The sequence below is a fragment of the Leptinotarsa decemlineata genome, unplaced genomic scaffold, assembly GCF_025532065.1.
Source record: "Leptinotarsa decemlineata unplaced genomic scaffold, Ldec_3_MD MMD2_tig00000882_RagTag_RagTag, whole genome shotgun sequence".
Lineage (NCBI taxonomy): Eukaryota > Metazoa > Arthropoda > Insecta > Coleoptera > Chrysomelidae > Leptinotarsa > Leptinotarsa decemlineata.
Genome location: NW_027412556.1, coordinates 13,046,536 through 13,073,467, shown reverse-complemented (window position 1 = coordinate 13,073,467; position 26,932 = coordinate 13,046,536). Strand labels below are relative to the sequence as shown.

At 34.5% G+C, this 26,932-nt stretch overlaps 1 protein-coding gene and 1 long non-coding RNA gene across 2 annotated transcripts; one reads left to right on the top strand and one right to left on the bottom strand.

The window, feature by feature from the left end:
• Positions 1-313: 313 nt before the first annotated feature.
• LOC111512709 (uncharacterized) lies at positions 314-26,441 on the bottom strand. The gene is made up of 14 exons (XM_074175044.1): positions 26,164-26,441; positions 22,565-22,699; positions 22,312-22,508; positions 21,357-21,595; positions 20,657-20,833; positions 20,132-20,296; positions 18,781-18,976; positions 16,227-16,562; positions 14,786-14,981; positions 12,725-12,904; positions 8,643-8,767; positions 8,296-8,480; positions 5,573-5,770; positions 314-2,838 (listed from the first exon to the last, which is right to left on the bottom strand). The coding sequence occupies exons 2-14, from the start codon at positions 22,693-22,695 to the stop codon at positions 2,503-2,505; spliced, it is 2,661 nt and encodes an 886-aa protein (XP_074031145.1). The 5' UTR covers positions 22,696-22,699; positions 26,164-26,441; the 3' UTR covers positions 314-2,502.
• On the top strand, positions 18,282-19,429 carry LOC141482170 (uncharacterized). The gene is made up of 2 exons (XR_012465384.1): positions 18,282-18,549; positions 18,602-19,429. It is a non-coding gene; the product is annotated as an uncharacterized lncRNA (long non-coding RNA).
• Positions 26,442-26,932: the final 491 nt, after the last annotated feature.

Sequence of the window (26,932 nt, the reverse complement as noted above, 5' to 3'; positions counted from 1 at the left end):
ATTTAATGCAAATAGCCACACTTTGTTGATTCCATCTTCTTTTCAGTTGGAATTATTTTAATTTTCATCCCTATACATGTCATCCCTTTTATCTTGTGATAACATGGGAAATAGGTAACTATTGTGGGGAACAGTACAATGTTCACAGGAAATTCACAGGGACTTTCTCCCTTCGTTTCTGAAATATTATTTCAGAAAATAAAAAAAAATAAAACATAGTTTTATTATTTTTGGGATGTACTATAATGATATAACAAATATTTGATTAAACGTTTCGTGTCAACACGGCCACCATCTTTTTTTATAATACGGACCTGTCCTTTTTATCAAGTAAGAAATCAAAATATTTGTTATAGTTTGAAATATAGCAATGTTATCACTATCCTGTATAGTCATGGATAGTAGCTCTGAATTCTATCACACATTTGGTCCTCTACAAACACAATAATGTGGATCCTTCTGTCGGAGGATATTTCGTTACTGCTGATTTATCGGTAGTAGTAGTAGTAGTTCCTTCATTTTATTAAAACGTCAAGTTAGAATATTCACAAAAAAGTGTCAAATACAATGAAACACGCCTTAAAAAATGACCCACACAAGGCTTGCAGTAGGTATTCCTAATTCTGTATTTTGCAACCAGCATATAATAAACTTTTAGGCATAAAGTTATACCGTGCTTACTCGGCAATAAGAGTGTTTTGTCTTGTGGCGTACTAATGATCTTCACGAATCTGGTTGAAAACTGATTTATTTTTTTAAAACAGTACAAGAAATCTTCTGAATGTACAGTGATATTAATTTCAAGATACCCATTTCTCTGAAGTAAAGTTTTTAAAGCATATATCGTTCCAGCAGTTTAGTGCAAAAAAACTCAATTTGTTTGGTGTATTTGAGGTTACAATCAAATACCAACCCATTCATTTTTTATTGTACTTGATATTCAAGGATTGTTTTATTTAAAGAAATGGTTATTTCTGAGAGTCTTGACAGACTGAATTGCATAATGGCTAACTTTGTCATAAACTTATTCAGTGAGAAGAGCACAGCTGTCATAATTATTATGTGTGAACAAGATGATGATATCATCAGCATATAAAGCTATTATATAGAAGTCATTGTTTCTACCAATGGCGTGAATTAAATCATTGATAAGAGCAATGAACAAAGTAGGACCTAAAATGGACCCTTAGGATACACCACTAGTGACGGCAGATCGGAAGAATATGAATCAAACCAATCATTGACTATACCTCTAATAGTATATCTCGATAATTCATGTAGCAGAATTTGATGGTTAACACTGACAAAAGCTTTAGAATAGCCCAAGAACCACCTTGGACCCATCCAAAGCTGATGCTTTTTGTGAAACCATGTTAATTTACTGAAAATGTTGCATTTTTATTCAAGAATGAAAGTAGTTGTTCCATTACAGCTGATTCGAACACTTTATATATACTAGTGCATAACGTTAAAACTCTGTATTTGGATATATTTGTTGAATCACCTTATTTGAATAAGAGAATGACGTTTTAATCTGTCAGGAAAAATACCATGTTCTGAAGACATATTTCTAAAAAACTTCAAAGGTTTGATAATGCATGAAGAAGTTTGTTTGATAAGAACATCAGATATTTCGTCATCACCACAGGATCTGGAATTCTTCAATCGATTTATGATTTCTAAAGCATTCCATTCAGAGAGTATGCGGAAAAACATATCTACAGGTAGATTACTAGTACGGTCAGTCACTTATTTAAAATATTGGTTGAAGCTGTTAACATAAATAGACCGATTTAACGTTTCCCCATTCTGAACAATTACAGGTGCATTTTTATATTCCAGGTGATGACTGAAGACTGATACTGTTTTTTTTTATTTGCGTCATTGAATGCCTGTTTAAATGCTGGATAGTGTGATAGTGCCTACTTAGAAATGCATGAAGTGAAACGTCAGCTGACAGTTTCTCTTATGTTCAGAGAGCCTGCTACTTAGATTTCTCTTCATATTTTCAATATAGAACATTCCTTAGCTACAAGGGATCTTAGGTTGCTAAAGACTCTCTTGGATCCTTAACTGATCTTAGATTCGGAAGGTTTTCGTTAAGGCACCAATGTTTTTGCGTTTATCCAAAGTGCTCGATAGAACTACTATCCAAGACTACATAAGGAGACGGTAGAATTCGAAAACAGAGAAATAATTTTCAAATAAAATCTGACTACTTGCAATAAATGGCACACGTATCGGGTATTTAATTTAACCAATAGAAACAAAGCTACGCCCGATAGCAATACAATAAAAACGGCCTGGCAACCTTGAACAATGTAGTACGTGGTATAAGGACAACTAAAGTACTACGTATGTTACCTCACTGCCTTCGATAATATCTACTGCAGTCGTAGAAGAAACGTCAGGCATAAAACCCTGCAGACCACGGACAACAAACCCGAAAAATAGCTCTGTCACAGTTATCTCCAGCTGTGAAAGTGTACACTTTTTGATCCCCTACACTGTCCTATCGACGCCAATCAGTTCTTCGAACAGGGTTCCGCTCAACTCTTTGCCGCGCAACACGTTCTTCGAATACCTGAGAGCCGCTTGAGCCAAGTCTTTTACCGTCCACTTCCTGTCGATCAGGATTCGGCACACCGTGTCTAGTTTGGCCAGTTGTTGATGACCGTAGGTGTAGTAGATCAAGGATGGCACCCCTGCTACACTGGCAGCCAGCCACTGGATAATTACTTTGAGTTGGACGTCACCTTTTCTGGAAGAACCGCAGCCCCAGTTGCCAGTCGAGACTGATTTGAGACCGTTACCAGGTGTTTCTGAGATTTGGGAAAGCTGGAAAAGTCAATATGTATATTATACTCATACTCTCAGTGTGAGTAAATAAATCATCGCAGTTGTAGTAGAGGTTGGGATAGACCCTACTTTGGACATAAACCTAACCTAACCTAACTCATAATATAACAGCGGTATTAGGCTCCTGTAGAAAATTGATTAGAAAAAATACAAAAGCAGGTGAACAGAACTGTAATCAATTGAATTGTAATCAATACACATAATATGAGTATGTTAAAAAATAATGGGAATATTTATTTTTTGAGAGACATATTTATTCATTCGTCTACAATTATGTTGTCGCCTTCAAAATAGTCTCCATTAAATATCATGCACTGGTGCTAGCGCTTCTTCTAGTCCTCGGAACACTTCTCAATCTCGATCTTTGGGATAGCCTTTAGCTCTTTCAGCAATGCGCTGGTCTCATTTTCTGTCAATCCTCAGCTCATCTAAAAGGCTCATTCATCGCACAGATAAACATTCGAGATGCATAATGGAAGTGTGTCCTGTAGCTTCGTGTAAAAGATTACACGATTACAAATACAGTGCGACCAGTAAAGTCTGCGTTATATGGAAGTTTTTGTTATGAATAGCTTTATTCGAAATTTGACTTTACCGTCTATCTCTGTTGCGATCGAGATGAAAAGTAAGCGAAGAAAATGTAGTCACGTGATTCGCATCATCTGTAAAATTTATATTTAGAGGTGGGCAGGCCGGGCTTCCGTCCCGGAGCCTCCACAATAAAGATAAAAAATATCCAAATTTTGACGGGTCAGCAACTTTTACGTTTTGCCTGCCAAACATTTTTTTGCATTTTTACTAAGATTACTTATATCAGAAGGTCGCGATTACAAGTTTCCATGTACTATCAATTTTTTATTTGGTCGAGAAATGAAATAAGTAAAAAAATCTGAAAAATAATTTATATTACGGGTCTGTACTCTTTCGTTGCCCCCGGGGCCCCCAAAATTTCAAATCCGGCCCTGTATGTAAGTGATAAAATTATATAAATTGAATACATTCCATTGCATGATCCAGAACTTTTTTTAATTTTTTTATCGCTAGGTTCCATAAGCTGGTTATTCACAAAAACGAAATTTTGATATTTTTGTTGAACCTGTGTTCTCATACAATGAGCATGTATATCACCTACATCTTCCCAATAAGTTTTAAACGAAAAAAGAGTGGTGTACAATATGCAGATTATTGATTTTTTGTTAATAGGTTATTGAACTGTCAAGTACATTTCTATTTTCCGTAAATCTCATGGTGAAATATTTTTTTTGGAAGAATAAAAATTTTCTTCAGAATCTGTTAAAATTAGAATCTCATCGTTTTTCCACTGTAACCTACGAGTTATTTTTGAAATCGGCCTAGTTTTCAAAACGGTAATTTATATTAAAAGATATCAGATGGATAACTTCTCTCTCCTTCTCCATTTTTATATTGAGAACAGCACTTTTTTGTATAGTCGAAGTAAACGGTATTGTGCACACTTAAAGTTGCCGGCACTCTCAAAGGCCAAACAAACCAATACATAGAAATGAACCGGCTGCTAAATAGTCCACATGGACTAAGAATTGGCGGTTCGCAACATCAGATTTGACTGAAATTATTTTCTCAACTGTACGTAAAATAGTCAAAAACCAACCTTATGAACGCAAAACGCGATGTGATACAGGATTACCAAAACCTTTAGATGTTCATCTAATAAAATCATTGAAAAAAAACAATATATGACTGTTACAAAAATAATGAGATTCCTACAAATGAAATCATAAAGAAGAAATTGAATACTTCCGGCTATAACATGAGCTGCTGTGACATAACTCTTTAGAATTGGGTAAAGAAACTAGGAATACAAAGTTCTTTAATGGATAACAATTTGTTGTTTAAAGATTGCTATCCCAAAAACCAACTACTTGAAGTTTTACAGACCTTGCCCTTGAGAGTATTGATGAAAAGTATGGACACACCATAATGAGACTTCCCCCTATTTTTGTGTTTTCAATCCCATCGAGTTGATTTGGGGAAAATTGAAAAAAAGCATCAGGCTTAAAAATAATTTTCCAAAATTTGATAGGAAGGTAATAGAGCTAATTAAAGAATAGGTAAGTATCTAATAGTACCGAAGACGACTGGATGGAAGAGGAAGTATCTGAAGCTTTCAAAGGAAGTTAGTGAAGTGTTTTTGAAGCGATCGATTGTATATATATGTGAGTTATTTGAATCCCTACTTTCCCACTCACCTATGTAAACGAAATACTTATTATATATATTTTTATATATACATTATATAGTTATTGTGATTCTTATATAATCAGAAATTATTATTGAATAACAAAATTAGTTATCTCCCTAACTATATTATTGGAGGGGAGCTGTTGAAAGGTAGATTGTACTATATCGTTTACTTGAACTATAACGTGGAATTCACTAGAAATAGTACCCACAAATCTTACTAATTAACTTTTAATCTTCATCCAAAGTTGATATTTTCATTCGAAACTAAGCAAAGTATGAAATGTAGATTGTCTCTCAGTGTCTATATTATAAATACGCCTGAAGAAGCTATTGTATAGCGAAACAGGTGTTGCATTTTTGTAAAACTGTTCAGTGAAAACCTCACATTAAAGCGTTGTTTCATTTCACTGTTCAACAATAGAATCCATTTTCTTGCTGCTAAGTGTTAATTGTGTTAGTAATCAAAACACAACAATTACTCATTATTTACCTTTTCGCTTGGGGGCAAAGTCACGTTAACAGAAATGTCTTCTAATGTCTGAATTATAGCCTCGTTAACACACGACAGAAACCAAGCTCTAGGATTTTTTGTTTTTGTTAAAATTTCTGGAGTTAAAGCGTCACTAGCCAGAGCTTTTGTTAATGAGGGGGAAGTTTTCTTCTTTGCTTTTGGATCTGCTGCACTACTCTGTTAAAAAACGTTTTACAGTCAAGGATCAAGCTAAATATTGAAGTAATTTTTGAAATGTTATCACCCCATACTGAGGTTCATTGTTACTGTAAATATCGAAGGAGTCAATTATGTTTATCATGTTTTGTTTGCATGTGGTTCAACTATTATACTTACTTGAGAGTGAATTCAGTAATGATAGATTATGTTCATACAAACCATTCAAAGATATCAAAAGTATGATTGAATGCAGACCCAGACACTATATAATGTTTGAAAGTTCTTAACAAAATTTCTAATTCAATTCAATCAAACAATGGTTTGTAAAATTAAAAACAATTTCCTTGGAGAAAAAATGAAACAGATATACCTAATATATAGAGCTATCAATCTGAAATAATAAATGTGAAGAAATGAGAATACATTTTTTTTCATTAATTTTTTTAACTTTTTGTTTCAAATGTTGTGTATGCTGTTATGAACATCTATATTCATACAGTGTATTTTTTAAATAGGAAGTATAGGCTTGCGATATTTCGTTTGAAAGGTATCTTCATTCTCTATTCAAAAATGTTATCGCTTTCAAGTTTATTGCAACAATTGAGATAAAATAAATTGAATTTATGTAGTTACCGAAATTCGATAAAACATACTCAAAACTTATTGCAATATTCTCAAAACTTCTTTTTGAGGTATTGATAATAAGAAAGTAAGCAAAAACCATAGCAATGTTCTTTTTAGATGGTATTTTTTAAAAACATCATTTGTCAGTATTTTAATTTAAGTTTAAAGTTCGTTAACTTCAAGTCTGACAAATAGTTGGATTAACGGAAATGCATAAAATAACAGAAAGTAGCTCGCCTATTTCATGGAACCCATATCTCAAGGAACAATAAGCAAAATAGAGAAGAAGATTTGCGAGCTTGGTCATGTGGGGCAGATGAAAAAAGCAGCTGCCAATGCAATGAGTGATGAACTCAAATAAGGCGTGATGCTCGAGTTTGAGGAAAACCCACATATATCGAGTAGACAGGCATCCATTACATTCAATGTTAGCCATACATCGATAGCAAACATATTAAAATTAAATGAAATGCATCCCTACAAAATGATACCTACTCAGGAGCTCATGGAATACGATTTTGATAGAACAACTCATTTTTATGAGCAAATGATTGACATGTTGGATAACAATAGCATCCAATTAGAAGAAGTTATGTTTTCTGATGAGTGTATTTTGTTTCTCAACGATCATGCTAATCGGCAAAATTGCCGCTACTGGTCAACGGAAAATCCTCACTGGATAAGAGAAGAACACACGCAATACCCTCAAAAGGTTAATGTTTGGGCAGGGGTTGTAGGAAACCATATCATCGATCCCTTTTTCATTGAGGGCAACTTGAATGACGATAATTATTTGGCATTACTTCAAAATGATGTCATTCCAAGTTTGGCAAATTTATATCCTGATCCAGGAAACACTCAATTTCCATTGAATAGGATATGTTTTCAGCAGACCAGAGCACCACCACATTACTAAGTTAATGTCCGGCAATACCTCGATACAAAATTTCCCAATCGGTGGGTAGGGAGGCGAGAATCGATTGAATGGCCAGCGCAATCACCTGATCTTTCATCATTAGATTTCTTTTTATGAGGATATGTAAAGAGCAATGTGTACAAAACTAAACCTTCAGATAATGACTTAAAAGAACGAATAACGCTTGCTAATAGGCCGGTCACGCCTGATATGTTAAATAATGTTAGAAGGCAGTTTTATTTGAGATTAGGATGTTGCCAAGACGTTCGCGGTGAATATTTTGAACATCTACTTATTTAGCATCCATAGTTCTTTTTCTTATTCAACATTTCAATATGTTTTGCATTACATTTTGGTTTTTGAGTGTATTTTATCAAATTTCGGTAACCACATGATATTAATTTATTTTAATTGTTGCAATAAACTTGAAAAAGATAACATTTTTGAATAGAGAATGAAGAGACCTTTCAAACGATATATCACAAACCTATACTTCCCATTTAAAAAATCGGGGGTTGTACCTGTCATTCGAAGGGGGTTGAAGGTTTGGGTGGCTTTTTACCTTGAAGAATGTCAAATTATAATTTACATTTGACGTGTTTCGGATTTTTTTTTAAATATGTACATTAACCGAAGTAATGTATTTCTTCCATTTGGCTTTTACACACTGTATAATGTTTGACTGAAAGTCCTTAACAAAATTTCTAATTCAATTCAATCAAACCAAGTTGGTTTGAAAAATGAAAAACAATTTCGTCTGAGAAAAAATACAATAGGTATAAGATATAGAGCTATCTAACAATCTGAAATTATGAATGTGAAGAAATGAGAATACAGTTAGTTTTCTTCACTTTTTGTTTCAAATGTTGTATATGCTGTTACAAACCTTTATATTCATATAATCAAATGTTCATGATTTCATTTTAGACTATTATGTGATATATGTTTCGGAAAAATCTTCCCCAAATATTTTTTATTAATAAGTTATTAAAAAAAATCTTACTAGTTGTGCTGCTAGTCGATGCTTTTGACGTGCCAACTCTAGACTCAAAGATTTGGCGTTCAAAACTAATTTGTTTCGTTGTGTGCAGAATTCCTCGTTGTTCCCTGAGTTTGGATCACAACTTTCTGTCAAAGGAACAGGTATCCCAACAAAAGATTCACTCAAGGTTCGTTTCAGAATTGATCCTGAAAAAGTAAGAATCCTATATACGTAGTAATGGAAAAAAATAAAAATAATGAACATTATTTTTAGAAGGGCTATTTCAAAAAGAATACTTGTATCGCAAGCCAAATCAAGCTTTGTAGAAAATGACAACCTAGCAAAATTCTCACATTGCGTTATAATACCTGCAAATCGAACTACAGCCACTTCTCTGGCATCCAGTTCCCTCTTCACACCTTTTTCTGTTTCTTCCAGTAGAGGATTATCCAGCCATCGAGAAAATTGCTCGTATACTTCTTCTAACTCTGAACTGTGGAAATGAAAATCACATCAACTAGATAATCAATACGAATAATAAAGGTATAAATGATCGCCGTCAATATTGTGAATATAATGTTACGAATCTGAAGCCGTCCCTGACCGATATGCTGGCCAACTCAGGGAACAAACATATGACATTACCGCGAAAGAATGCAGTCGGAAATCGCCGGTAAAACTCTAGAACCGAACCGGTTACAGATTTCTTGAAAGGACCGTTACCGATATAAGCACGGCTTCCCGACGCATGAGGGCAGTTCAGAAAGTGAATCGAGCGGCTAAACAAGAAATTCAAATAGTGGAAATAAATTAAACGTTATTTGCTAAGTGTTGTAATAAATAAATTAATTTGTGATTAGTGAAATATTGTTGGATTAACGGAAAAACAGATTTTAAACAGATTTTTTAAACAGATAAATTTGTTTAGTACAGTTAATTCTTTAATTTGTTACAAGTGGTGATCAGAAGTTGATTTGTAAAATAAATCTGTGAGCGCTTGGTAGAAAATCTTTGTATTGCGGTGAAATTGACTATAAGACATATTTGTTCGCACAGAGAGACTGATGATTCGTTGTGTTTCGTGAAGTGGACAGTACCGGACTACGGAAATATAAACTGATAGACCTTTCTCGCGAAAAATAGACTTGTGAAAGTAAATAAGTGTTTTCGGACTCGATTGAAATCAATGGACATATACAGTTTTGTAGAAAATAGACAATAAGAGACAAAATGTGTTCGAGGAAAGTGCGCCTAGTGGCCTTGAAAGTCGCCGAATTGAAGCAAGAATTGGAGGAGAAGGAGCTAGATTGTTCTGGAAAGAAATCAGTACTATAGAAGAGACTGTGGGATAACTTGACTGAATCAGGAGAAACATATTTATTCGTGGGGGTGATTTGAATTCAAATAATGAGCAAATTCGATGAGAATACCAAATCGCTAAAAGATGAACTTCTGGAGAGAGCATGGTCTAAGAATTCGGAAAAGTCTGGAATTTAGAAAATTAAATGTAAGGATTGTGATGCAAAATATTATGGACATACAAAAAGATCTATTAAGATATAAGAAACACTTAACACACTTAATATATGGCAGTCGCCCATCATATTTTGCAACAAAACCATTTCATAGACTTTAGTTCGTTAAGAATAATTAGACAAGTTAACTACAACAGGCATCTAGATGCCTATGAGAGAGTAGAAATAAGTAAACATAATAATATTATGAATAACGATGGTAAATACAATATCTAATAGTATACTATATAGCTCGTTAAAATAATATTTTGATTATTAGATTTACCTGACTATTACATATGGACACATGGTAAAATTAATTTCGGGCTGGTATATTAGGCAGTATTGTGAAATTAATTTAAGACAATTAAGACGCAGGTACCTAGAAGAGATATCTATAGTATTAATGAGTATAATATTCTAAGTATATTTAGTTTGATCTTCCTCTTGAAGATGATCACATGGATGATCTAAACACGTGTCGAGGTGTAAAAATAACGGTTTGGTGTTGGAAAAAAACTCCAGTAATATAATTCTTCCATGTACAAAAACAGTTACACTTTCATTTTATTAATATGAATATTTTCTCGTACAAATATGACATCTAAGGGATCGACAGACAATTGGAACCTTGCTCATCCAAGATAGTTGAATACAATTATGCATTCGTGGTTCATCCTAGCACTGTGTCTGATTATCACGATGTCTGTCGTTTCATTAAGAGTTTTAGTCACATAAAAGACTTGAAATTCTGCGAAAGTAAGACTCACTTACCTATATTCGGTACTGAAACTATATTCCGACGATTTGTTAGATTCTTTCCTATTCAAAGTCGTTTGTTTCGTTTTGAATTTATCTATCCACTGCTTCTCCTGCTGTAAAGAATTCTCTAGAAACGATTCATCCAGTGAGTCTTCTTGAAGAGCGAATCCTGTTGATCCACATCGGCGAACCCTGTTTAAAAAAATCTCCCAATAGAATAAGGTATAGACCAAACATTTTTTGCTGTATATATAGTCCATTCGCTATTAACTGAGAGTGAAAGGGTTTCAAGAACGCAAACATGCCGGAACATATCAAAGAAAGCAACATAGTCGTCTCAAGCAAGTGGCACTGCAATTCATCCACAAAGTCACTGAGATATTTCTACCCGCTATGTCTCTTGAGGACTCCGCTAGGGAACCATTCAGTGTTCATCATATTGCGTTAAATACTTCTGCCAGTGGATACTTTCGGCTCCAAAAAGCTGTTGTTTTTCTTAAACTCCTTTAGAATTCGAAAAATTGTCGATCTATTGACACTGGTCATACTCGCGCATTTTTGCACTACTTCCTCCTTACTTTCCATTTCGGGCGGATATTGTATCCTTAAAGAATTATAAACATTCATAACAATTGTTTTGTCATTTATATTTAATGCTGACAGTTTCGAGCGCTTCACGGTTCTCGAACAACTAGCTTCCATGTTGTATAGCTTTGTATCAACGCGCTCTCGAAGTAAACTGAAGAATGTCACTAAGACTAAGACTAACTCCTCTACCATGGCCTTCAAACTCCCAACTCTTCCTATGGAAAAAGCCAAGTGTCGGTTGACGATATGATTCAAAGGAATATATATTTATACCTCCTTCAAAAAACAATGTTTTTTCAATCCCCTTCAAGTAAATACTTCATTGTTGAAGAATGTCTTGGTTACTTATGGTCATTTCACATTTGTCGTAGTTAATGTGTTATTTTGTTTGTTATGAATGAGAATTTTCAAAAATAAATTTTGTATATTCATTTATTCATTTCATTGAGAGTAAATGTTTTGAATGCAGTACAGCTATGGCCTATGTCCATACGGTAATGTATGGACATCTGGGAAAACCTAATCCATAAATTCAAGAGTCATAATTCACTTATCGAGGAACAAATACAAATCAAAACACAGCAAGACCTAATATTCAATATAGGTACTGCACAATACAATACACATTCCTAGAAACAATGGAACTAGGAGAAACTCCAACACAAGGGAGAGAACAAATACCTGAACTGAGGCATTCTAACCGTATAAACAAGAAGATAAAACGTTTAGTTTGAGTAGAGCCATGAAGATGATAGTACAACCTGCTATCGAAAGCGCTCGCATATAATATGTAGAAGTGATTAAAGCTTCGAATACTTTTTGTAAACAAATGTTAATATTAAAATACTGACAATGAAAGAAAATTAGTTGCATCAATCAAAAAATATATATATATAAAAGTTGAGAAGGGGGTTGAAGGTTTGGGTGGCTTTTTACCTTGAAGAATGTCAAATTATAATTTACATTTGACGTGTTTCGGATTTTTTTTTAAATATGTACATTAACCGAAGTAATGTATTTCTTCCATTTGGCTTTTACACACTGTATAATGTTTGACTGAAAGTCCTTAACAAAATTTCTAATTCAATTCAATCAAACCAAGTTGGTTTGAAAAATGAAAAACAATTTCGTCTGAGAAAAAATACAATAGGTATAAGATATAGAGCTATCTAACAATCTGAAATTATGAATGTGAAGAAATGAGAATACAGTTAGTTTTCTTCACTTTTTGTTTCAAATGTTGTATATGCTGTTACAAACCTTTATATTCATATAATCAAATGTTCATGATTTCATTTTAGACTATTATGTGATATATGTTTCGGAAAAATCTTCCCCAAATATTTTTTATTAATAAGTTATTAAAAAAAATCTTACTAGTTGTGCTGCTAGTCGATGCTTTTGACGTGCCAACTCTAGACTCAAAGATTTGGCGTTCAAAACTAATTTATCCAAGATAGTTGAATACAATTATGCATTCGTGGTTCATCCTAGCACTGTGTCTGATTATCACGATGTCTGTCGTTTCATTAAGAGTTTTAGTCACATAAAAGACTTGAAATTCTGCGAAAGTAAGACTCACTTACCTATATTCGGTACTGAAACTATATTCCGACGATTTGTTAGATTCTTTCCTATTCAAAGTCGTTTGTTTCGTTTTGAATTTATCTATCCACTGCTTCTCCTGCTGTAAAGAATTCTCTAGAAACGATTCATCCAGTGAGTCTTCTTGAAGAGCGAATCCTGTTGATCCACATCGGCGAACCCTGTTTAAAAAAATCTCCCAATAGAATAAGGTATAGACCAAACATTTTTTGCTGTATATATAGTCCATTCGCTATTAACTGAGAGTGAAAGGGTTTCAAGAACGCAAACATGCCGGAACATATCAAAGAAAGCAACATAGTCGTCTCAAGCAAGTGGCACTGCAATTCATCCACAAAGTCACTGAGATATTTCTACCCGCTATGTCTCTTGAGGACTCCGCTAGGGAACCATTCAGTGTTCATCATATTGCGTTAAATACTTCTGCCAGTGGATACTTTCGGCTCCAAAAAGCTGTTGTTTTTCTTAAACTCCTTTAGAATTCGAAAAATTGTCGATCTATTGACACTGGTCATACTCGCGCATTTTTGCACTACTTCCTCCTTACTTTCCATTTCGGGCGGATATTGTATCCTTAAAGAATTATAAACATTCATAACAATTGTTTTGTCATTTATATTTAATGCTGACAGTTTCGAGCGCTTCACGGTTCTCGAACAACTAGCTTCCATGTTGTATAGCTTTGTATCAACGCGCTCTCGAAGTAAACTGAAGAATGTCACTAAGACTAAGACTAACTCCTCTACCATGGCCTTCAAACTCCCAACTCTTCCTATGGAAAAAGCCAAGTGTCGGTTGACGATATGATTCAAAGGAATATATATTTATACCTCCTTCAAAAAACAATGTTTTTTCAATCCCCTTCAAGTAAATACTTCATTGTTGAAGAATGTCTTGGTTACTTATGGTCATTTCACATTTGTCGTAGTTAATGTGTTATTTTGTTTGTTATGAATGAGAATTTTCAAAAATAAATTTTGTATATTCATTTATTCATTTCATTGAGAGTAAATGTTTTGAATGCAGTACAGCTATGGCCTATGTCCATACGGTAATGTATGGACATCTGGGAAAACCTAATCCATAAATTCAAGAGTCATAATTCACTTATCGAGGAACAAATACAAATCAAAACACAGCAAGACCTAATATTCAATATAGGTACTGCACAATACAATACACATTCCTAGAAACAATGGAACTAGGAGAAACTCCAACACAAGGGAGAGAACAAATACCTGAACTGAGGCATTCTAACCGTATAAACAAGAAGATAAAACGTTTAGTTTGAGTAGAGCCATGAAGATGATAGTACAACCTGCTATCGAAAGCGCTCGCATATAATATGTAGAAGTGATTAAAGCTTCGAATACTTTTTGTAAACAAATGTTAATATTAAAATACTGACAATGAAAGAAAATTAGTTGCATCAATCAAAAAATATATATATATAAAAGTTGAGAATCTTAGCGACTGGAGAAATGTACAGTAGAATGGAATAACGGGGTCTCTCAGTCAAAAAATCAAAAATCAAAAACTCTGCTTTACTTCGCTTCTAGTGGGAAGCTTCTTAAGGCCTATAATTTATTGAGTTGTGGGTTTTTTGCCAATGAATAAAATTACAAATCATACTTACAGTAAAAATGAGTAAAAAACAATTAATTGAACATATAAATCGACGAAAAAAGTTAAACATTAATTTTGGTTTGACAAATGTCATACCTTCACATAAATGTCATTTTTCAATGGGCATGATGATTTGATAATCTTTCACTCTAAAGGGAAAGTTGATTGATACAATTTTCATTATTATCAATATGAATTTTGGTATAGTTCCAGCAAGTTACTGTATATACTGCTGAGATTATCAATGTCAGTTCTCTTATTCATACAATTAGAAGACTTATTAATTTCAATCATTTCAAGAAAAAGGCGTTTGGAAATATTTTTTTTGTATGTAAAACTGTGATATTACAGTAATTTGGTTTATGTCCTGTATGTATATATATATTGAATAAACAGCAATTGAAATTTTCACTAACCTTATATCAGGATCGTGTACTCCAGAGCCTGTTACAGAAATATCTACAGCGTAGCTGGAACCCTCGCTGGAACTGGGCAGGCTACTTGATATTTCTTTCCGTAAGGCATCTTTCAACCTCTGAGCAAATATACTGCGTCTTTCTGGAGTCTCCAAGTCGATACTGTATCTTTTGTGATAATTTTCATCTCCACTACCTATAAATTGAGATGCCAACTCACTGAATGTAAAATGAAAAACAACGCATGGGTGCAATAAGGCATGCAAGTGTTCAAAAACAAATCAACTCCTAGAATGAATCTCAAATTTCATCAGCATGTAAAATTATGCCCGAAAGAAAATAACGCTGGCCGCCACTGGTAACCGTAAACCAAACGTGACGTAGCTAAAAGCGCGCGAATGTACGATGATTCCCTGCCACTCTAGAAGCAGCGAGAATAATGCTAGCGAACTTAGGTGAAATTACTACAGCATTCGATTACGATATTTAAAAGCTAGCCACGAGAATATCGACACAGTCAAGTGGACGTTACAGTGCGGTACGCGAAGTGATTTAGTAAGGCGATAGACATGAAGTATTTGTGTATTTGAAGTAAAAGAAAGGTAATTTTGATTATTCAGTGTAGTCAATTATTAGTCAACCCACGAGTAAAAACGTAAAAAGCATGATACTAGAACTTTTTCTAATTTTTATTAGGTATATGGATTGACAGCACACTGTGTGGTCACTTTCATCTTTCATCTTGATTATTTTATTCGTTTCATTTCACGTTTTGATTACTTAATACAAATGATATTTTAGCTATTCATGCTAATTTTATTTGCTCTTTTATAGATTTCGAATAATATTAGACAATGGAAGTTTGAACTAGTAAAATTTACCTTAATCGTTTTTAAAAAAAATCTGTCTTAAAATATGTTTTTCCGTTAATCAGCTGTCGCCCCCATACGAACGACAACTCTCAGAAGTTTAGGACTAACGAGGTCTTACCTTTTAACGTGATTCCTAACACAGTTAGGTGATGATAAAAGTACTCATAGAGCCGCGTTATGTCGATGGTATAGGCTTATACCACATATGCTCGACATGCCAACAGGAAGCGCATTAGGGCCTATACCCATCACACGACTATAGTAAATTTAGATGTCATTATTATTTATATTTATTCAAGGAAAAGTTTGTAAACAGCGGTAATGTAGATAGCCTGATACTTGGTTGTAATTGAGTGAAAAGATGAATTTTGGGATAAATCCCAAACCAAAAATAATTTTGAAACGAATTTCGCTGCCGCACGCTTCATTCCCAAAATTTACGAAAAAATTGCATGGCATGAGCTAACCGATATGCTGAAATCCTTAGCAACTTCTCTAATAGTGATTCGACGATTGTCCATAACAATTTTCTCAACTTTCTCAACATTAAACGATGAGCTCAATCTTACCATCATCCAGACTAGTTTTGGCACTAACAAACTCTCCTTCCGATGACCCGCAGCTGGAATAAAGGCTCTCTTCGTCTTCCAGAGGCAACCTGGTGACCGGCAGGCATTCACCAGAGGATCCAAGAACTATAAATCTCCCTCTTCTGCTATGTACCAAAGCTTCGTTGCTGACTTTTCCTCTGGTCTGCATATTTTTTTCCCTGTCCAGTTGAACACGCAGTCTTTGGTTGAAAGTATTGTTGTTTTCCGATACAGGGGAGCAAGAGCCACTTTGGTTGGTACTACAAGACTGCTGAGTTATCAGGGGAAGATTCAAATTGTCTGAATGGACTGATCCTACGGAAGATTGTAATTGTTAACATATTGTTGGAATGTTGTAGACTGGTGCAGAAGCCTATTAGATTCCCAAGAAGAAAAAAAGTAATAACAGCATAAACATTATCAGAGAGAATATAGATGATATTTTGTTCGTTCTGAGGAAAAATGAATATTGAAGTCGATTCAAGGTGAAGGGGATGAAATGTAATGAAATTTAGGGATTGGAAAGGTTTTTTATAATTTCCTCTGAAACTATTCATTCTACTGAAAAAAGTTGAGTACAAAAGTTATAGAAAATATCAAGATTTACAACCATTTTTTCTGTAAATGTATCTGTAGAGTAGGGAGGGTGAGTGTAAGCCCACGCACTTAGGCCGCATGTGACCCATTGTACATCCTCCCGAGGAGATGTCCTCCTAGGTCATCGTCCATCCTGTCCTTTCCAGGAAGGTGGACAGGTCGCTGGGAGACATCTCCTTTATATCGGCAGGTGTAGGCCTAGACTCGCCGAACACACACTCTCTTATTGACGATAACTCCGGGCACTCGCACAGGACATGCCTGACAGTCTCATCTTCCTGTTCACACATCCTGCACAGAGGTGTGTCCACTAGCCCCATATTATGTAGGTGTTTCCTTAGCTGACAGTGGCCAGTCAGAAATCCTACTGAAAGGCGTAAATTTTTCCTGGTCATCGCCAGATATTTCTTCGGCGCCAGCTTCCCAGGGTCGCCCAAGGTGATCCTGGCAAGGTTACATCCTTTGATTTCATCCCATCTCTTTAAAGATTGAGCATGGGTGTAACATTTGACTAGTTCCGCAACTGTCGAAGTCATCAAGCCGTGGGTGCCACTGGGTCCTAAAATTCTTAGTCCAGCCGCTTCCTTGGCTAAAGAGTCGGCAATGCGATTACCTTTACTCCTGTCGTGCCCTTTAACCCACCTCAAGATAATGTTATAATCTACCGAGGCTTTGGCTAAATCTTGGTGGCACTCTAGTACTAGCCCTGAGGTAATACGCTGTCTGTTCAAGGCTAATAGTGCTTGTCTGCTATCAGTGCAGATTGTTATGTTTTTGCCAGATATTCTTTTCTTGGTTATTTCTTTTGTGGCGATTGAGATACCAGCCAGTTCTGTTTGGACCACGCTGGTATTTCTTCCCATTCCCCACTTAATCCTTAGGCTTAGTGATCTGGAGTACACTCCACATCCTGAGCCTTCTTTGGTTTTTGACAACCATTTTTTAATATAGTCTGAAACTTTACGAGAAAATTTGGAAAAACCAATGTTTTCGTTTTCCTTTTTCTTCTACAAAACCATGTTCTTCACGATACTTGTGTTCTTAATGTTCTGATGTTAAACATTGAAAAATTGATGATTTTTATTTTAAAATACCATTATTCTGAAAAAAATGGTGTTTTTTTATTGATCTACCTTTAGATGGTGCGAAAGAAGAATACCATTTATATTATTATTATTACCATGGAAAAGTTTATCAAAAATGCGAATTATTGAAGAAACTCGCTTTCTTCTCGTACACTTTTTAAAAGATGTTTCAATGAAAATACATCACCGCTGCTTTTGAAATAATCGGTTTTCAGAAGAATAACTGACGAGTTATTTTTTAGGTTGTACATCAAAATAATATACTTAAAAAATATAGTTTTTCAGTATGCGAAAAGGTAAGTTTCATACGAATTTCATGGAGAATAATTTTTTTTTTCAGTTGGACGTGAAATAAAATCTCAACAAATTGTCTAAGCAACAACTGACTGGGGAGCCTATAGACCTCAATAGCTTACCGATGGCCTGGAAGGAGAGGTTCTAAGGAGCCACCTAAATCCCCCGATTTGACTCCACTGGACTTTTATGGGGATGGTTGAAAGAAAAAAGCTACGAGACGCAGCCAACTACTGAAGATAATCCACGGAAAGAAATTACCTTGTGCTGTGGTCTAGTTGAACCTAACATTCTTCAAAATTTAAGAGAGGAAACAGAAGTTCGCTGTATGTAAGTTAATGGCGCCCAAATCGAAAATTTGATATATTTTTTGTTCAGTTTCACTTTCCAGTGAAAAAATTGACACTGCTTGTGTCAAGAGTGTTACAGGGTTGGATACAGAATTGACAGTCCTTTCAAATAAGGTGTATTAATAGGTACTCTATGCAATTTTCTTTGGAATAAACAAATGAATAGAACGGTGGAGAAATGACTATAGAAACTTCGGAAAGGCATACCCGTTGATTCTCCTATTGGAGACAATCGCCTGCGTCTATTGGAGGTTCCCTGGCAATTTTCTTTTTGGGGGTATTTTGTTTGTTTCTGTTGGAATCCTAGAAGGCATTTGTTCAATTCCCTTAAAATATTGTCTTCTTCGTATTGTCCGATCGGCAATTTGGTGTAGTCTTCTGCGTCTATAAAACAGACGGTCATCTGAAATAGAGTAATAAGAATATTATGGGCTCTCGGGATGTACCATCATGTCCGTTAAAGGTTCACACACTTTCATCACCTTTGAAAACGTTAGGAGGGTGAGATCCATGATTGTACATCCGTATGAATGATAATATTATACTACATCTAGAGTTTTCTCCTAGAAAACTTACTTCAACGTCGAAAATTTTCAAAACAAATAATAGTAATTTTATTACATCTGTCTGGAGGTTTCTGCAGTTCAACGGATTAGAAACTACAGACAAATCGAAAAACCGCAGTAGCCATCCGGACTCATGAACATTGGGTCAAGAGAAAATTCAAGGAAGCAGCCTGAATCCCAGTGGATTAATTTCAAAAGTTCAGAACCTATGTTAAAGTTTATTTATTTATTACGTAAATACAATTCCTGTAGGGACTTTGAATTGAGATGAAAATATATCAACTTTTACTTTATTGGTTTCTTTGTCTTCAATTCGTACAGTTTAATGTTTATATACTTATTATAGCTGGAAGAGATCTAGTGAATGTTCAGTCTCTGTTCAAAATTGACACCCTAGGAACCAATTCTTTCGAAAATGCCAGTTTGTCGATAATTCATGAAAAATTCTTACTCTTGTCTCAACCTTCCTTTCATAATGGTCTTCCAAAAGATAATAATAAGCCTTCTTAACAATAACTTGATGTTTTTTTTTTACTTTGAATTATTAGAATCAGAAATCACCAAAATCTGGTCACCAACATCCAGTGTTAATTAGATATTGGTCAGAAATGAGTATTTTCATGAATAATTTGACCCCATTGTTAATACCATGGATACTGTGTATTTTTGTCTCTTCATCTATGTACGGGTAAACATTCATTGCTTTCAAAAATTATAGGACATACGGGTATTAGGAACGATGTCCTAAATTATTTAGTCATTTGCTGGAAAAAAAAATATTTTCTGTACCTCAAGGATCAGTAATAAGGACTGGCCTCATTCCAATTTCCATAAATTCTGAAATGGACTTGAAAGCCTGATTCTGCTCAAAAATGTTCAATTTGTTTATTTCAAAAGATTTTTAATTGCAAAACAGTTTAAATAAAAGTTTTCAGAGATGGCAAATAAAACATCGATAAGTTTGGCGCTGAATGTAAAAATTGGATTCTTACGTCTTTTGGTGGTTGCAGCCTTTCCAAATACGCTCTCTGTTTGGGATCTGAAATCCTTGAAAAGTGCCGCACTCTCTCTATTGTCAATACTTCGTTGTCTTCCAAAGCTTCAACGTTCAGCAGAACTGCCAATAGTTCGGGAGCTGTCACCAAATTTAGACATTCCTATAACTCATCAAAAATGACACTTAAAAAGGGCCAGAACTCACATATAAAGAACAGTTTTGAATGTAATCGAATAATTTCAGAAGAGCTAGTTTTTGTTTTCTCCATTAAAGTTCCAAAAATGGTCAACATGCAATATGTAAGTTTGACCTTGAATTATATCAGAAATACATTCTTATTTCTTAATTTATTTCTAATTTCTTAATTCTCCGAACTAACGATCATATTAAATGTACGTCAAGAGAGTAACCAAAAAAAAACCTATCCACGAGCAATCCGTAATAAAAAATGTTACCGGGACTCCCTAACTACCTAGCTACAGCTGAAAATTACTTCAGACAAAAAACAAAATATAGGAACCTGTGTATATCCATTACTTAGAACGTTTCCTCCAATTTTGGCACTAGAAAAGCATATCTGTAGGCAATCCTGCTCCGATCTTTCCAGTTTTCCATCATGTTTGATCTTCAGTGTACAAAGAGGCAAGTTGCATTCTAACCAGTCTTCTATAGTTAACCATTCTTTACTACTCATCACCTAAAGCAGAATAAGTATTAATTTTTGTATAAATGTTGTCAAAACAATTCCTAAACTTGTAATGTTGAGTTATTTATATAGAGTCCAATTAAAAACTAGCTATACAAGACGAGATCTTACTCAGGAACTGATTAAATTTCAATATGAGTTAAATGTCTCTATTCAAGTAAATCATGATCAATTTTATATTTTTGATTTTGTCAGGATCCTGTACCTACCTAACATGGCAGTGTAAACAGCAAATCAGATAATTTCACCACAAGTGTCAGTTAGGAACATAATGCCAATGTAGATATTAAACAGAAGTGGCCCGAGAACGGCACCTTGTGGGAATCCAAATGTTATTTGTTTTGGTTCACTCAATATATTACTAATTCCAACTTGGTGATGCCTATCAGACAAATAGCTATTCGAAATCAAGTATTTCCTCGGATTACATACTTTTCAAGGTTTTTTAGTAATTTCTTAAGGAACACGGTAACTAATGCTCATTTCTAGAGAGAAAAATATCAATTATTCTGACCTGTCTGAGTATTCTCATGGTCCCACTTGAGTCGTCTGATCTACCCAACCATTCGAAATAGTACAAAATACTCTTCAATTTCGATTTCTGCGTATTATTGTTTAAAGTTTTGAAAAAATCGGCGAAATTAAAATTTTGCAATGTTGGATGGGTTTTTCCTGTCCTCTTTGGAAATGTTGAAAAAAACGCGTTCGCTATGAGTGATGATACAAATGAGTATTCCAGTTCAGTACAGTCAGCTGAAAAATAAAAAGTACCCGGTAGAATTACAAAAAAAGATTTCTTAAATGTTTTTTGTTTTCACGTTCAACATTTGAAGGAACTGTCTTGTTTTATCAAATAAATAATAATTTCCCTTGATAATTGGGTACGTCAATCTTAACATGCATAATAGCATATTTTTATACTCTAAATAATATAATGCATACGGTAGTGTTGTTATTATGCTTGTTTTTGGGTGCATTTCAGTTTTGAGATATTGGATATCGAATAGAATTATAATTGTGTAGTTTGGCTATTTATGTAAAAAAATCCATAATAGAAATCATAATTTAAAAATATTGAACAATACAGATATAAAAGCATTATCGTATCTACACCAGAAAAGACATTTTAATAAAAATTCGCGCCACATGCAGACTTGTGACGTCAACCAAGCATGAAGTGTCTCATTGTGACATAAAATTCAAAAAGATTAGAGTGAAGCACGTGTTTTACAGTGTAAAAACTTCTATTGGGAAGAAAAAAGTGAACATATCGTTTCACTGATGAACACGAGTTTCATTCACTATTTTGAGCGGAAATATAAGGTGACAATGAAACTGGATTGTTACGAAACTGAACTTGCTTCGAGACATTTTTCTCAGAGATACTATAATGAGACAAAAAATAAGTTTGTAATATATTGACAGCATTTGTTTGATAATATTAGTTATTAGTTTTCATTATTATTTACCTTGTTGCTGTAAGCTAAAATGGAGGCCACCTTTTGGTTTCAGTTCTTTGATTTTGAGTGCGCGAGACGCAATATTTGGCAACGTTTTACTGAAGAAAGTACTCCTTTCTTCATTTGTAAGGTCATTATCTAAAAAATTCAAGAATCCAGCTAACTGTCGGGGATCTACGGGGTCTTCATCGGGTTCTAAACTTACACTGAAATAGTCAATTGTTTAGGTTCTTCCAAAATTAGTTTTGTAAACAATGTATACTTGCACATCTCGTATATTTTCTGCATACGCTCTACCAGATCGAATGAGTTCCGAGTTTCTGCGATTTTCTTCAGTTGCTTCTTCACTGCATCCCACCAAGGCAGGTCGCTTGGCAGCATAACCAGAGCCATTTCGCTAAAAACAATTCGAAGTAGGTAAGTTCAAAGGGAAAAAATAAAAAAAGTTCAAGCTTTTCTACTTGAGTTCACAACAATTGAGTTCAGTGCACAGAAGTTTCTTTCAGATAGAAACTGGAAGAGAGAACCTTCCCGAAACAATTATAGGGTCTTCTAGCAGGGACTGCCAGACTTTCACGATTGATAACGTCCATCTTGTTGAAGCTACATTCAAAAAATTAGTTGTCATTTATTTAGAGATTATTCTGCTCAAGAGATTATTTTCTCTTGAGCAGAATTAAAATTTTTGTTTCTTCCTGTAAGATGTACTCTTGAAAAGCCTCTTTACCATATTTTTCGATCGTATTTTAATTATCAGTGCAGAACTTTTCATGAAGTATAATATAACAATGAAATGATGAAGTAAGATTTTAAAACTGATACAATTTACTGTAAGATTGTTACTATAAAGGTTTTATAAAAACAAAATCGCGGCAGCGAGAACTATTGATGATGTAGCCATAATTTACAACCATTTTGCATCTATACTCTTCTAAATACCGTCCAATCAAATAATTAATTATTTTAAATAGGTACCATAATTTACTAGTTACTACCTAGTATGATTTCCTGGAAGGACATTGAGCCAGGTAAGTTTTTCAAATTGATTCGGTCATTCACAAGGTATTGTGAAGTTTTCAATTCACAAATTTCCATACTTCTTGTTTGACTTATGTAAAACATCGAATATAATCCGCCTGACAGTTTCTACCTGATACCAAAGTCTTGTAATTTTCAATATTCATATTTCAAGACGTGTTTGAAATTACATTTTGTAAGAACTTAGAATCGGGTATTTTTTTATAGTGTGACTTTATACATTTTTGTACAATAATCTACAGAATTGCTATTATAACCGTTGTTGATATTAATTTGTTTCATAACAATAATTTTTTGATTAAAATTCACATCAGATGAAAAATTTAAAAATCATGTTTGTTAATATTGATTCAAGAAAATGTATTGAAACATTTTCTTTCATCTTCATTTTTTATGTGAAGGACGTTTGAAGAAGACTTATGGAATCCAAGAACTTATTCAGTTGTCTATTCGTTCCTATGAAACATACTATTAGGCCCAATTCACACAGAATATGAGAGACGCGGAAGGACAAAGGTCCGCGTCTTGTCTCTGCCAGACGTCCGTCCTGTGTGAATTGGGCTTTAGGTTGTTTCTAAAGTTTTGTCCGTTTTGATGACATGTATTTTCGTGGCTCCATATCTCAATAAATATTTATTCTACTGTGTCGTGGTATATATCGATAGATAAAGAATTTTGTACTATAAACATTGATGTAGATTTTTTTCAATGATGTTATTGGGCTATGTTCAGCTGATTTTTCTCTACGAATTCAAATTGAACCAAAGCGCTGCCGAAATAGCCTGAAAAATGAACCAGGCATTTAGCAATGATAGTGTTGATGAACACCTGTTCCAGAGATATTGGCCTCAAAGATAAGCCCCGAAGTGGTCGACCTAGAGGTATCCAGGACGAGGATTTGGTTGCTTTTTCGCAAAACTGTTAATAAATATCTTGAGCTGTACTCCAGTTTTTGAAAGAAAGTTGATTTGTATACTAGCAACTAGCATGATATAACCCAGATCAGGGAAAATCTGTTGAGATTTCTTTGAATCAATTCTGACAGATTGAATAAAGTTCATGGAAGGAACTTGAATCTAATGAACTGTTTGGCTTGTAAACGTTCACTTGAAGTTGATTACGAATTGGTTTTGTTAGATTTTCAGAGGAGATAATAAATGTATTTACTGTTTACCAAAAAAATCAACAAAATGTTTGTGGAATGATTTTTTGCTTTGAACAACTCAAAGAACTTTTATTAAAAATGTTAGTTTTTTGAATAATCAATTTTAACAACCTGAATTATTTTATTATAACACCCTTATGCTACTTCGTTTTTTACAATAAAATATATTGACTGGTATAGGAACATATATATAGGAGAAACCAGGATAATCACACAGATCCGATGGTCACTCAAAATGAACAATTTTTTGGATGCTTCTCTGTATCCTTTGTGTTTCACATGTTCTTTCTCCAATTCCCTCTCTCTCGTATTCTTCAACGAAAGCTGGTTTCAAACGGTCAATACTAATATTTTTATGCTTTCCATTGACTAATATAGTGAAATATTTTTCATTTTTCATTTCTCAATGAACAAATGGGAACAAGTTGATATTTCGTTGCATGAATACGTGTACTTTTCGTTTATCGTGATTAGTTCCAGGCATTGCTGTCATTTTTATCATGTTTTTTTTTAAGATTGTGAAAAAACTGTAGGGGAAGGAACAGTCCTTTCTATTATAAGTTCTTCAGGGATCCTGAGGAATAGACGACAATAATTGTTAATGCCTTGATCGTTGTTCGCCTTCAACGACTGGCTTTGCCATTTCCCTGATGAGAAGAGGATTGAAATTGACAAGGTTGTGTACATCTAGTAGCTCGCTCTTTGAATCGTATATGGTAGTGGCAAACTTCTTTTCGTTCTGTAGAGTCAGAACTTGAACGGCGTTTTGGATTCCCACTTCGACTTCTAGCTCTGGATCTTGATCCTATCTTTAGAGTTTCGTTCAGTTTATCCACAAGTTGCTTCATTTGTGAAGGTTCATTATACATTGGATTGAAGGATGGTGTTACTACGTTGAATTTTCTTTCACTAAGTTTTCATAGATTTCCAGCTTTGTATTATTATCATCTAGTTTTTCTGATAGTTTTGAAGATAGGATTTCTAAACCATTCACTTTATTAATAATTTGGTCAGTGTTAATGTTGGTCAGTTGTAAGCTTTCTCAAGTTCACATATTGAGTTTGCATCTCCAAGTTAATTGTTTTTTGTTCAATTTCATTAAGGAGATCAGTGAACTCGAGATTGTAAGCATTTACATTTTCTGGGAAAGCTTGATGGATGTGGGCTTTTAGTTTCAGTTTCAGGTCTGCTAAACAGCAACCCTATGCTACTTTGTCTTTTATAATGAAATATATTGACAGGTATAGGAACATTCTATATACAGGAGAAGCCAGAATGGCCTCCACATGTTTATTCAGGAAGAAATGTGGTTTCTAACTATACAAAAAATTCATCAAAACTAGAAATTCCTGTTTTGAGACTCATGCGGTATGTGTTAAGATGCTCTTCTCAATACGGAATATCTTCGAATGTGCAATTATCACAAAAATATTAAAAAAGGTAACTACAGAAATGTATCATCTCGTTTCCCTTCATTTCATAACCCATCATTGGGACATCACCTGAAATGTCAGTGTCATAATAGTAAACAAGGCTTGTCAAAAATTCCCCATGACGAATCAACAAACAATACCTTGAAAAATTAAGCGAGGAAAACACTCAGTCTGAGGGACATCCTGTATAACATCACCGATTAGCAATCGCATAACAAAACTTACCAGAAATAATTTATTCCGCAGGCTAACTAGATTTTTGGCACTCCATCAACAGAACCACGTCGTAGTTAGGATCAAGTACGAATTGTTTCCAGGAATATTATCGAACGGGCCATTCTTTAATCAGTTTAATCTCATTTGCGGACTAACTCGATTTATTCGAACTATTATCGAAGGACGCACTGCCGCATTCACTGTATAGTTTTTGATGTTTGCTAAAAATACGTCGACGTCGTCAACGTCTGCGGTCAGCGCCGGCGTCTCGACGCCTTTGATCGCGGTTCGAGTTTATTCGGAAGTTTCGATTTCGGCAGTGGTTAGATGGCCGGTGACGGAATTTGAAACTGATTGTACCAAACTAATTTTTCAACCTTTTTTAAATATTTCTCACGAGTTGTATCCCGAGTGCACGAAGTTTAATTGATTAAAAAGTGTGTGTGTGTGTGCTTAAAAGCTGAATTATCGACTGAGCTTCATATACGAGATGTTGGGATTATTACCTGAGAAAAAAACGATAATGTTAATGCGAAAAACTCAGTTTCAAAATCCAAATTTAGGATTTACGTGAAATGTGAGCACCGATTTATGTTTGTCGACGCCGATCAGGGTAGGCATGTGTGCCAGGTCCCGTTCCCACATGTGGTTCACTATTGGAATTTGGACGATAGTATAAAATCGGCCATCCAAAATCGGTGTGTGCGCAATTAGCGATAGACTGTACGGAATCATTCAATCCAGAGCGCTCAGGAGTATTGATTCTTCTATTGTTTTG

Bases quoted from the DNA above. Each gene is read 5' to 3' on its own strand.
- LOC111512709 (XM_074175044.1), bottom strand. From the start codon at position 22,695: ATGGCTCTGGTTATGCTGCCAAGCGACCTGCCTTGGTGGGATGCAGTG. The intron at 8,768-12,724 runs GTAAGTGAGTCT...TCATTTCCACAG, and splicing joins AGTTTCAGTACCGAATATAG to TTCAGAGTTAGAAGAAGTAT. The intron at 8,481-8,642 runs GTATTATAACGC...TTACTTTTTCAG, and splicing joins GGCTGTAGTTCGATTTGCAG to GATCAATTCTGAAACGAACC.